This window comes from Megascapheus bottae, chromosome 1 (genome assembly GCF_031878675.1).
Source record: "Megascapheus bottae isolate mThoBot1 chromosome 1, mThoBot2.hap1, whole genome shotgun sequence".
NCBI classification, from domain to species: domain Eukaryota; kingdom Metazoa; phylum Chordata; class Mammalia; order Rodentia; family Geomyidae; genus Megascapheus; species Megascapheus bottae.
In genome coordinates this window covers 3,318,588-3,331,301 of record NC_143509.1, presented here as the reverse complement: position 1 = coordinate 3,331,301, position 12,714 = coordinate 3,318,588, and the positions used below count along the sequence as shown (strand labels likewise).

The 12,714-nt window shown below is 56.4% G+C and overlaps 2 protein-coding genes across 14 annotated transcripts in view; one reads left to right on the top strand and one right to left on the bottom strand.

Annotated features, from left to right (window-relative positions):
* Dnm2 (dynamin 2) overlaps nt 1-6,210 on the top strand; it is a 60,738-nt gene extending 54,528 nt beyond the window's left edge. For 7 of the 13 annotated variants that reach the window (XM_090336523.1, XM_090336522.1, XM_090336591.1 and 4 more), the window contains 6 exons: nt 1,110-1,219; nt 2,017-2,128; nt 2,359-2,523; nt 3,764-3,996; nt 4,247-4,492; nt 4,800-5,544. In XM_090336523.1, the coding sequence (XP_090192649.1) occupies nt 1,110-1,219; nt 2,017-2,128; nt 2,359-2,523; nt 3,764-3,996; nt 4,247-4,492; nt 4,800-4,869 (936 nt within the window). In that variant the 3' untranslated portion in view covers nt 4,870-5,544. Of the gene's footprint in view, nt 1-1,109; nt 1,220-2,016; nt 2,129-2,358; nt 2,524-3,763; nt 3,997-4,246; nt 4,493-4,799; nt 5,545-5,841 lie in introns of those variants that run through there. The other 6 variants (XM_090336617.1, XM_090336607.1, XM_090336600.1 and 3 more) reach the window with 2 other exon arrangements.
* On the bottom strand, nt 6,201-9,072 carry Tmed1 (transmembrane p24 trafficking protein 1). Its single transcript, XM_090337599.1, has 4 exons — nt 8,856-9,072; nt 8,171-8,268; nt 7,851-8,034; nt 6,201-7,100 (listed from the first exon to the last, which is right to left on the bottom strand). Exons 1-4 carry the CDS (start codon nt 9,036-9,038, stop codon nt 6,882-6,884), a joined length of 684 nt encoding a protein of 227 aa, XP_090193725.1. The 5' UTR covers nt 9,039-9,072; the 3' UTR covers nt 6,201-6,881.
* Between the last annotated feature and the right edge of the window lie 3,642 nt (nt 9,073-12,714).

Sequence of the window (12,714 nt, the reverse complement as noted above, 5' to 3'; positions counted from 1 at the left end):
ACAAAGGGTAGCCCTGTCCATGAACGGGGCAGGGTTTGTCAAGTTAAAAACTACGTGCAAGCCAGCCTGGGGATGGCTCACGCCTGGAGTCCTAGCTACTCAGGAGGCTGAGATCTGAGAATCTAGGCTCAAAATCAGCCTGGGCACAAAAAGATCTGAGACTCTTATCTCCAATTAACCTCTAGAAAACGGGAAGTGGGGCTTGGCTCAAGGGTAGGGTGGGAGCCTTGAGCTGAAGAGCTCAGGGACAGTGCCCAGGCCGAGTTCAAGCCCCATGACCCACAAAAAAAAAACCCCAAAACCACGTGCAGGTGTAATATGTACGTGCAAGGAAGCGAGCAAGCAGAGTTACAGAAGCAGAAAATAATGGTTTGTGAGAGCATTGCCTGTTACAGCTCAGCTAGAGGTCGTCAGTCCTTTAAGCAAAACAATTTCCGCACCCATTACGGGGGATCCAGCAGAAGCAGGGTCATATTCCATACTGTTCCAACTTTCCATTATTTCTGGAATTTCCAGGTGACAAGCGAAAACGTTTGCAAGCTAAGTGTAGAGGTGGTAACGAGGTAGTTGTGCTGTTTCCTTCATTCCTCTCTCTGTTTTGTCAGACCTGGGGCTTGGCCTCTGCCACTTGAACCACAGTGCCACTGAGGGTTTTCTGGTGGTTCACTGGAGATAAGGGTTTCTCAGACTTTTGTGCCCAGGCTGGCTTTGAACCTCGATCCTCAGATCTCAGCCTCCTGAGTAGCTAGGATGACAGGCGTGAGCCACCAGCACCCAGCCCATTCCTTTCTCTTAAGCAGGTTTATGGGCAAATTTCATGAGGTTACCCGCTTGCAGCCATTATGGGCAGGGGCACTTCTGCAGCTGTCCCTGGATCCCTGGATGTCACACACATAGTGGGGGGAGGGGGCGGGAGATAAACAATTGTGAGCAGACCTGGGCGATGGCATTCTGCTGATGCTGCTGAAGGATAGAGGTACATGCAATTTTAGGACCTGAAGATCTCAACAGTTACCCTAGATGTGCAAAGGCCCTGGGGTGAGAGCCTGGGCTGGTCCTTGCTGTGCCCTCTGGCCTGGAGTTCTGACCTCCTCTCACTCCACCCTCAGGAAAAGGAGAAGAAGTACATGCTTCCTCTGGACAACCTCAAAATCCGCGACGTGGAGAAGGGCTTCATGTCCAACAAGCACGTGTTTGCCATCTTCAACACGGAGCAGAGGTGAGCGCCCCCTGGAGGCCTGGGGGAGACCGGTGCAGACGGCCAGCTCCTTCCCGAGCTTCCTCAGCTGCGCTGCGCTGCTGTGTGGCAACACACACCTGTCAATAGGAGGATCGCTGTCCAAGCCAGGCTGGGCTTCCCTTAGAAAACACCTACCCTACCTCGTGGGGTCTGCGTTGAAAGCCCAGCACCACACAAAGCAGGAAGCTGGCGTGGATGGTTTAGAGGGGTGGTGGGGCTAACCCCGGGCAGAGGGGGGGGCGCCCTCTGGTGGCCGAGGGAGGAACATCTCATGGAGGGACTGCTGGCCAGCAAGGAGAGGCGGCGTCTGCTAGATGACCAGTTCCTGTTGGGTGTGAGCTGCTTTGGGTAGCTCAGTGGGGACAGCAGGCAGTGCCGGGGAAGGGGGCCCAGGCGGGGTTAATTCTGAACTAGGACTGAGTGCTGGTGGAGGTATGGCCCCGGGGGAGTCTTCAGCAGTCAAGCTGGACGCCAGTGTCTCATCTGTCATCCCAGCTACTCAGGAGGCTGAGATCCAAGGATCGAGGTTCAAAGCCAAGCTGGGCAGGAAAAGCCATGAACCACCTAAACAGCCAAAAGTGGAGTTGTGGCTCAAGTGATAGAGCGCCAGCCTTGAGCTGGAAAGCTCAGGTCCAGTATACCTGGAGTCTTGAGTTCAAGCCCCAGGACCAGTACAAAAAAGAGAAAAGAAAAGCAGTTTGCACCCAGTGTGGCCTTCTGGGAGGCGGGGCGGGAGTGACAGAACCCACGGCCCAGGGTCTCCGTCTCCCTGCCAGGAATGTCTACAAGGACCTGCGACAGATCGAGCTGGCCTGTGACTCCCAGGAGGACGTGGACAGCTGGAAGGCCTCTTTCCTGCGAGCCGGGGTCTACCCCGAGAAGGACCAGGCAAGAAACGGAGGCCCAGCCGGCCCAGGGCAGGGAGGAGAAGGCTCGTGGCAGTTGGGCACCGGGTCCAGAAGGTTCTCCAGCTGAAGCCACAGCCTGGGGTATAGATGGGGGGGGGGGTTGTGTCCCTGCTGTTCTGGCCTGGAGGTGGCCCGGGAAGCAGCTCCTGCCAGGGTCAGGCAGGCTCCCTGGGGCCACCAGTCCTCCTCACCACGCATGCTCCCTCACAGGCAGAGAACGAGGACGGCGCCCAGGAGAACACATTCTCCATGGACCCGCAGCTGGAGCGGCAGGTAGAAACCATCCGCAACCTGGTGGACTCGTACGTGGCCATTATCAACAAGTCCATCCGCGACCTCATGCCAAAGACCATCATGCATCTCATGATCAACAATGTGAGTGCCCCCCCTCTCCCCCCCGTGTGCCGCCCCCGAGAACCTGGCCTCAGGGGCACCACCACAGAAAGACCTGTACTCTTTACCTCAGGCTCAAGCTTACTTGTTTAGGCTGGTGCTCTACCAGCTGAGCCATGCCTCCAGTCCGGCTTTTTGCTGGTGAATTAGAAGATGGTGTCCTGCAGACTTCTGCCTCAAACTGTAACCCTCCAGGTTCTCAGCCCCTGGGTAGCTAGGATTCCAGGTGTGAGTCTCCAGGGCCTGGCTGATCTATATCAGGAATAACTGAGGAAGAGCTGGATGTGGTGATTTACACATGAGTTCCAGGCCAGCTTCAGCTCCATAGCCTGTCTCTCAGAAAAGCAAGTAAATGAGCAGAGAAGAGCTTGGAGACAATGCCCAGCCCAGGGTTCAAGCCCTAAAAAGAGAGTGCTTAAAAGAAGCGCAGTTAGATAATACACTAGGAGAAAACAAGCAGGCCAAGAGTTTGGCCTAGTGGCAGAGTGCTTGCCTAGCGTGCATAAAGAAGACCTAGGTTCCATTCCTTGGTATCACATACATAGAAAAAGCCAGACGTGATGCTATAGCTCAAATGGCAGACCACTACACTAGCCTTGAGAAAACCCAAGGACAGTGCTCAGGCCCTGAGTTCAAGCCCCGGGCCTGGCAAAAAAAAAAAAAGGAAGGAAAGAAACAAGTACTGGGAAAGATCAGATGATAAGATGGGAGGAATGAGATCTGTGACCTTGGGAGGTGGTGGGAAGGTCATTTGAGCACATTGTGACGGGAGGTGGATTTTTGTCTTTATTTAATTCTGGTTCTGGGTTTTGAACCCAGGGCCTCAAGCATGTTAGCCATGCAGTCTTGCCAGTGAAGCCGTGGCCTGGTCCATACAGACTCTACAAGAAACACCAAAGCTGTTTGTTTTGTGCCACTCCCAGGGCTTGAACTCGGGGCCTCGGATGCCGTCTCTGACCTTTTGTGCTCAAGGCTGGCACTGTACCACTTGAGCCACAGCACCACTTCTGACTTTGGCTGGTTCCCTGGTGATTAGAGTCTCGTGGACTTTCCATCAGCTCTCAGCCTCCTGAGTAGCTGGGATGACAGCATCTGCCTTCATTTTTTTTTCCCCTGGGGTGCTGGTGTAGAACCCCAAGTGTCATCCTACTGGGCACCCACTCTGTTGCGGCGGCCCCCGCCCCACCCGGGCTTCCCCGCTGACGCCTGTGCCTCCCCGCAGACCAAGGCCTTCATCCACCACGAGCTGCTGGCCTACCTGTACTCCTCTGCCGATCAAGGCAGCCTGATGGAGGAGTCGGCCGACCAGGCGCAGCGGCGGGACGACATGCTGCGCATGTACCACGCGCTCAAGGAGGCGCTGAGCATCATCGGAGACATCAGCACCAGCACGGTGTCCACGCCCGTGCCCCCGCCCGTGGACGACACCTGGCTGCAGAGCTCCGCCGGCCACAGGTCCTGGGGCATGGGGAACCTTCCAGAAGGTTCTAGATCAGCAGCATGCCCGGCTGGCAAGGATGGCATGGGGTGCCTCGGGGTGGTGGCCCCGCTGAGAATGAGGGGGTGCCACGTACTTGAGATAAGGACCCCGGGCTCGCTGGGCCGGGCTGGGCTGTGGGGATGGGTGGGGGCCCAGGAGGCCCAGGTGGGGGGGCAGTGCTGGGTGTGGCCCCCTCTTCCAACACCCTTCTTCTCCCTCCTGCAGCCCCACACCCCAGCGGCGGCCCGTGTCTCACCCTCCGGGCCGGCCACCTGCGGTGCGGGGCCCCACGCCAGGGCCCCCCCTGACGCCCGTGCCCGTGGGGCCTGCCGCCTCCTTCTCTGCACCCCCAATCCCATCCCGGCCGGGACCCCAGAGCGTGTTTGCCAACAATGACCCCTTCTCGGCGCCGCCTCAGATCCCGTCTCGGCCCGTGCGCATTCCCCCGGGCGTCCCCCCCGGAGTGCCCAGGTAAGCCAGCCTGCACCCCACACCGCAGCCTGCACCCCAGGGCCCTCACCACCTGCCTCCCGCTCCCCTACCCGGCTCCCCGGTGAGGAAACTGAGCCCCAGAAAAGCCCAAGTCCTTTAACCCTTGTCAGTGCGGTCAAGTCAGGGTAACGCCGGGCTGCTGGTTTGTCTTCTAACTCGGGGGGGCCATGCAACAGCTGGGGGGGCACGGACAGGGAGCTTGCTTTGGGGGTGGCGCGGGGCGCTGGCCTTTGCTCTGCTTCCAGCCTCACTGCCCCCCCTCTGTCTGTCTCTATTCTCTTTGCAGCAGAAGACCCCCGGCCGCGCCCAGCCGGCCCACCATTATCCGCCCAGCCGAGCCTTCCCTGCTCGACTAGGCTGTGTGGGGGCGCGTTGTCGGGGTGCAGGAGCTTCCGTGGTCTGGGCCCCTCCACTGCCCCATGCTGGGACCAGGCTCCTGGGATTGGGGGGGACCTCCTTCCTCCCTAGCCTGGCCCCCATTTCTGTCTGGACACCGCACTGAGAAGCCCCAGGCACAGGGTGCTGGGGCTTTGCACTTTGGGGGCGTGGTGGCAGCGTGGGGGCTGGCCTGTGCCAGGGCGCCGTCCTGAGGGAAGAATCCAGGCTGGCATGGCGGCTCTGCCAGGCCTCAAAGGCTAGGGAGGCCCAGGTAGAACAGGGAAGCTGGACTACCAAGGCCCTGAGACCTGCAGGGGTTTTGGGGGTACGGGACTATGCCCACCTCCCGTTCTTCCCCCGGGCCCCGCACAGCCATGGCTGCTCTCCTGGCCTGCGCTGTACATGCTGCCTCGGCTGCCAGAGGTGCCTTTGCCAGCCCGGGAGCCCGGGCTGGCCTTTCCCCGCCCTCAGCCCCCCTCTTCTTCCTGGGCTCTTTGTGGGTGGGGAAGAGGTGTGGGGCCCCTCCCGGGGTGGGCTCGGGGCAGCCCTCTCTGAGCAGAACTTAGGCTCACTCCTCGCTCAGTTTCACCACTGTAAGTGCCTGCGCTCTGTATCCTATTAATAAACTAAATAAAGGGAAGAAGTTTCTGGTGGCTGCTGTGTGGGCCTTTTGTGTCAGGGGTGGAACTGAACCTCTCCACCTTGTGGCTGGGGGTGGGGGACTGAGCTCTGGGGCTGCTTGCTCTGGGAATGGGGGGTAGCTCTGCGCCTTCTCAAGAATGGGGAACCCATAGCCTGACCTCCATGCCACCCCAACAGCCCAGGCCCAGCTCTTACACCCCCCCAAAAGTCCCTTTCCCCCCCTCTCCCTCCCTCTCGGAGGGCCCAGGCCTCGTGCGCCAGCGGAGACATGGTCAAACTTTGCTTTCTGATTTGTCTTTTTGTGCCAGGCGACCACCTCCATCGGCTCCCGCCAGACCTTTCTTCTGAGCTTCGTGGGAGACACCCACCCAGTCCCCCCAACTGCCTGGCTGCCCCTTGGGGGGGGGGCAGGTCTGTCCCCTGCAGCCTGTGTCCTCCCCTCCCCAGCCCCAATCAACAGGCCCTGTGATTTTCTGACCATAATTTATTGACTCCAGTACTGGGCCGGATGCTTCTTTGTTCTTGGAGGCAGAGCCCCACCCCCGCCAGCCCCCTGCAGAAAGACAGGGTGGTCCTGCCTGCCCTCCTCTTGGAGTTCTGTTACCAGACCCCCCCACACCCACTCCCCCAGCTGCCCCCCCACGGGCCCCTCTATCAAATAAAGTGACTATCCCTCAGCTCTGTCGCCATGTATCCTTCCCGCCTCCCCCAGTCTAGGAGAGAAGGAAGGTGGCTGGAGATAGGGGACCCCATAAGTAGGCACTTCTCCACACTGGCCTGGCTGGGGGGGTGGGGGGAGGCCTCAGGGAGGGAAGACTTGATTCGTCACCTGGAAGACTTGAGCTAAGGCACATTTTCAAGTAAGGGCCAGAACTGAGCACTGGTGGCTGTCACCTGTCATCCTAGCTACTCTGGAGGCTGAGATCGGAGGATCACGGTTCTAAGTCAACCCAGGCAAGAAAAAAGAAAAAAAAAAAAATCCATGAGACTTGTATCTCTACTAAACTACAAAAAAAAAACGGGGTGGGGGGGGGAGCTGTGGCTCAAATGCCCGGGCCTTGAGTTCAAGCACCAGGACTGCACCAGGACTGGAACCAAAAAGAAAACAAAGGGATAGCATTAAATTCACACAGCTTGCATTCCCACACTGCCACCCCTATCATGCAGCATCTAGAAAATTCAGCCTGGTGCTGGAGGGCTGGGCCTGCCCTGCCTGGGAAGGGAGGCCCCGAGGGGCCTGTGACCCCTCCTCTGCACAGCTCCTCCTGCGGTAAACTAAGTCAGGGTCACCAAGCGCCACATGCCTGCTACGCCCTCTGGCTTTGTCCTCAGTCCTCCAGGGCGGGGGCTACGTGGGCACCGGGCGCTTGTCCTGGAAGAAGCGTTTCAGCGTGCATACTTGCAACGCGGCTACCAGCAACAGCACTGCCATGTTGACCGCTGACCAGAAGTTAACCCGCTCCAGGTTGCCCTCCTGCAGGTTACGGTCCCGTGCCTCGAAGGCCCGCAGAAGCGTCAGCATCTGGATGCTGCGTTCCAGTCTCGTCCGCATGGTCTCGATGGATTCCTGCAGAAGAAAGCGCAGGCTTCTAAAAGCGGGACTCCATGTTAGGCAGGAGAGCCGATAGCACCGTCTCCCCTTCCACCTGGTTCCCCCTCTGCCACTCACTGGCTGGGTGACCATTCCTGAGCCAGTGAACCTCTCTGGGCCTCAGTTTCTTCTGACTGCGATGGGGAACGGAACCCAGTGGTGGAGCAGAGGTTTAGCATGTGTGAGACTCTGGGTTCAAATCCCAGCACCAAAGGGGGGAAAAAAAAACCCGCTAAATAATTTACTATCAACATCCAGTTGCTAAAATATTGAGACCAATATGAATTAAGTTTGAACAAGATTTATACTTAGAGATGAGTTACTGTTTTAACTGAGCTGATATTAAAATCAAGTTGGGGAAGTTGAGTCCTGGGGGGGGTCGGGGGTTGGAGGAGGACCCCAGCCAAAGATGGAGGGTAAGCTGTAGCCTAACCTAACCTGGCCATGCACTTTTTTTTTTGCCAGTCCTGGGCTTGAGCCAGGGCTGGGCACTGTCCTTGGGTTTTCTCAAGGCTAGAGCTCTACCACCTGAGTCACAGCAGCATGAACACCACTTCTGGCTTTTTGTTCCCTATGTCTGTGGTACCAAGGCATCGAACCCAGGTCTTCGTGTGTGCTAGGCAAGCACTCTTACCACTTGGCCACACTCCTGGCCCCTGGCCATAAACTTTCAGCCTCCCAGTGCAGGGATTACAGGTGTGGACTACAGTCAGCCCCTAGGTGCACCTTGATGTCCTCCATCTTGACAGCCAACATTTCTTCAGGTTCCACAGCCTCTTCCCAGCCCTCCACCTCCTCCTCATCTTGTAAGCTGTCAAAGATGAGCTCAAAGAACACCAGTTTCTCCGCGATTGTACTGAAGGAGTTGTCAAAGCACAGCCTGTAGTCCCCAGTCTCTGTAGGCTCTACCCTGAGCAGACAGACACATAGACATGCCTGAGGGCCTGGCCAGCTGGCCTCTAGGGCAGGCAGGACGGTAACCCGAGGCCACTGGGGAGTGTCAGGGCTGTAACCAAACCCAGGTAAGGCAGCAGGACTTAACTCACGTGTGCACCCCGTCAGCCTTGCGGGACTCACTGACCAACAGCACGCCCTGAGGACTCTCCAGCGTGAAATCCACGTCCAGGCCAGCGCCTCCGATCACCTGGGGGGCAGGTAAGAGTGGGAGGAGAGGTAGGGGTGGACCAGGGGAGCCTGCCAATGATGGCCAGGTTTGATCCAAACTTCACTGATCCACATAAACCAAGGGCCTAGCTGAGCCCTGACACCAACACCTACCACCCAGGTCTTGCCTACCAATTGTCCCAGAGCCAAGCTCCGCCCTCATTGGTAAAACGCCAGTGGATTCTTGGCATCAGACCACGCCCCCGCGCAAACTCCTGGAAGGGTTTTGCCTAGCCACGCCCTTTATTAGGCACCGCCCAAATGAGGCCGAGACGCCTAATACAACTATTGAAGGAGGTGGCCCCGCCCCATTCTGCATCTGGCCACGCCCACCCGAAGTTTCTTCTGAATGGTTCCTTGTCCATGCGGTGTGTCCCGCCCTTCCGGTTGTCTCACTTTAGCCCCGCCTTCCTCATTCACTGTCCTAGCGCGAGGCCACGCCCCGTCCGAGCTCGCTCCAGTGCACTCAGGCGCTGGCCCCGCCCCTTCCGCCCTCCCAGCAGCCTGGGTCTAGCGCTTAGCCACGCCCTTGCCCCCAGCTGGCTCCCGCACCGGGGACCCCTCTACCTGGTACTCGGTTTCAAGGCTTGCATTAGCAGGCGCAGACTGATAGAAACATTGCTTCTTTCCGGCGGGCAACAGGAACGTGAACTCTCCATCCTGAATTGGCGGAGGTCCCGCCTCTCCCACATCAATTGGCGGCAGTAGTAGCCATAGGGCCAAGGCTAGCGCCGCGCCGGCCGCCATCATCCGGGTCACCCTCTGGTCTGCTAACAGGCCGCGGTTCCTTTAAGGTATTAGTCTCGCCCACTTCTACACCTGGGCGAAGCTCATTGGCTACCGCTTCTGTCTGTTGTCCAAATGCCGCGAAAAGAAGAATGAAGGACCCCCCGACATTACAACATGCCCGGGTCAATGCCTGATGTGCCTAGAAATGGTCTACCGTCTAGACTTTCTTTTTCAGGACGTCTTCCAGTTCTATTTTATAGGATTGATGGGTGATGGAAATTAAAAGGTTAAAAGAAAATGACAAAAAAAAAAAAGATCATCTTTTTCAGGCAATGGTTAAGACAGCTAAGCACACTGCGCATGTCAGACCTTGCACAAGCCAGCCTGGGCGGGGCGGTTTAGCGTTTGCGCTGGGCGTGGTCCTGCTGGGGACCCGTAGGGCTCGCCTATATAAGGGCTCGGCTGGGGCGTGCAGGAGGCGGAAGTCATTGGGAGTTGAGGCTCCTTTGTGGTTTGGGGGCCTCTCCGGCTTCGTCGCCCCGCACCCTGCCTTCCCGTTGGGTGTCATATCCGTGTTGTGGTCCGTCAGCTGGGGTACGGGCCGCCTGGCCCATCCTGAGCGATGACCTCCGGGCCTTTCCTGGGTCTGGAGCCTCCGAGCTAGGCTGGGCGGGTTAAGAACGACGGATGGGCGTGGCCCTGAGGAGGATTGGGAGCTGCGGGCCCCAGCCTGTCCCTCGAGGCCGTCCGTGGAGTGGGGCGGGCGCGGCGGGGCCTGGCGCGCCAGTCATGGGTGTTCATTCGGGGCTTGGCCCTGTCTGCCGTCCTGACAGAAGCACGGGGGCCGGGGGCGCCCTGGGCGAGGCAGACAGATCCCCGTCTAGATATCAGAAAAGACGGCTTCCTTCAAAGACAGGCTCTGCTTCAGCAGCTGGGGCCATGCCTCGCCACACGACACCGGCCACGGAGGCCTTTTGGGAGCCAGCTCACCGGTTTTTGTGTGTGTGGGTCCTGGGCTTGAACTCAGAGCCTGGGTGCGATCCCTAAGCTGCTCTCCTCAAGGCTGGTACTCGATCACCTGAGCCATAGCACCACTTCTGGCTTTTTGGTGGCTAGAAAAAGCTGGAAGGGGCCGGGAGTTTGGCCTAGTGGTTAAAGTGCTTGCCTAGCATGCATGAAGACCCGGGTTCGATTCCTTAGTACCCCATACATAGAAAAAAGCCAGACGTGGTGCTGTGGCTCAAGTGGTAGAGCTCTAGCCTTGAGAAAGCCCAAGGACAGTGCTCAGGCCCTGAGCGCAAGCCCAGGACTGGAAAAAAAAAGAAAAGAAAAAGCTGGAAGTGCTTGATGCAGTCAGTGGCTCAGAAAAAGCTGGAAGTGCTTGATGCAGTCAGTGGCTCAGGCCTGTAATCCTAGCTACTCTGGAGGCTATAAGATCTGAGGATCGCTGTTCAAAGCCAGCCTGGGCACTAAAGTCCATGAGACTTTTATCTACAATTAACCACTTAAAAAAACGAGAAGTGGGGCTGTGGCTCAAGGGGCAGGGCCATAGCTGTGAGCTGAAGAGCTCAGAAACAACACCCAGGCCCAGTGTAGTGCTCAGGCCCTGAGTTCAAGCCTTGTGATTGGCAAGGGAAAAAAAAAAAAAAACAGGAAACACCCATAAAATCGACCCTTAAGAATCCTCAGTGCCCACAAAAGTGAGATCCATGCCACCCTGGGAACCTCAGGTTTTCCAAATTGCCACATTTTGTTTGTACCAGGACTTGAACCCCAGGCTTCATGCTCTTCATCAGCTTGCTTGCTCACAGCTGGTGCTCTGTCAGCTGAGCTACACCTGCAACCTTGGTTCTTAGTGGTTCGTTGGAGATTAGAATCTCCTGGACTTTCCTAGCTGGCTTCAAACCTTGATCCTTTGATGTCAGCCTCCTGAGTAGCTGGGATTACAGGCGTAAACCATTGCTGCTGATTTGTGCAGCACATGCCAGGTAACTTATTCTTTTCTGTCTCTTTTTATTATCCTAGAAGGTATGAAGTAATATTTAGTTGTGTTTGATTAACAATGTTGCATAGCTTGTGCACTTGTTGGCTATTTGTGTGACTCCTTTAAAGAAATGTCTATTGAAGACGGTTGCCTGTTGTAAATGTCTGTGGTTGAGTTGTCAAGGGACATATATACATATACATATACATATATATATATATATAATGTGTATATATAGGTGCGGTTAGCTCACGTCTTTAATCCTCCTAATCCTAGCCACTCAGGAGACTAAAATCTGAGGGTCCACGTTCAAATCCAGCCCAGGCAAGAAAGTCCATGAGACTGTCATTGAACCATCTGAAAACTGAAAGTGGCTCTGTGGCTGAAAGTGGCAGAAGGCTAGCCTTGAGTGAAAGAGCTCAGGGACAGCATCCAGACCCCAAATTCAAGCCAAAAGTCCAGGAACAGCATCCAGGCCCTGAGATCAAGCCCCATCACCACCACCACCAACAACAACAAAAGACTTCTTTATGGAAGATAAAGACTCTAGGCGCTGGTGGCTAATCCTAGCTACTCAGAAGCTGAGATCTGAGGGTCACGGTTCAAAGCCAGCCCAGGCACAAAAGTCTGTGAGACTTTTATCTCCAGTTAACCACCAGAAAACCAGAAGTGGCGCTGTGACTCAAGTGGTAGAGTGATAGCCTTGAGCTGAAGAGCTTAGGAACAGTGCTCGGGTCCAGAGTCCAAGTCCCATGACCAGAAAAAAAAAAAGTTGGGGCTGGGAGCATGGCCTACACAAAGCTCTGGGTTCGATTCCTTGGTACCACACACACAGAGAAAGCTGGAAGTAGTGCTGGGGCTCAAGTGGTAGAGCACAAGCGTGGAGAAAGCCCAAGAACAGTGCCCTGAGCTCAAGCCCCAGGACTGGCAAAAAAAAATAATTTCCTGCATATCAGCCCCTCTGCCTGGAACACCTGTCCCCCTGTTCTCTGCGGGACCCTGTCACCACCCCCCACCCCACCCCCCGCCACATCCCCTTTCCCATCTGGAGCCGATGGTTCACCCCGACCCACCCAGCTCCAGGGAGCTCATGACACCAGATGCTGGACTACACCAGCGAAGACACTCTCCCAGTTCCCCTCTGTACCCCACATGGAGCCCCCAAAACGGACAGAAGCGGGATGCAGGGCCTTCAGATCAAACATGTCATGGCTCATGGCATCCCAAGTACTCTTAGAGGAAGACAGTTTCTTCAAGTGTGAATGGTGAATATTCTTAAACCACCTTGACCTAATGTAATTCACATTCGTACACTGTAATTCTTTTATTTATTTTTCCAGTCCTGGGGCTTGAACTCAGGGCCTGGGCTTTTCTCAAGGCTAGAGCTCTACCACTTGAGCCTCAGCACCACTTCCAGCTTTTTTCTATGTATGTGGTACCAAGGAATCAAATCCCAGTCTTCCTGCACGCTAGGCAAGCACTCCACCACTAGACCACGCTCCCAGCCCCGTATAGATTGTAATTCTATGTACGTATTTCCAGGGAAGGTAAGATTTCAGAGGAGCTGCGTGTGGTGCAGCATGCCTGTAAGCCGAGCTATTGGAGAGATGGATGAAGAAGGACCATGGTCTCCAGGCTTGGAAAAGTTAGCAAGATCCCCTATCCCCCTTCTCAATATATACTTCACCTGTTAATCCCAGCTACTTCTGAGGT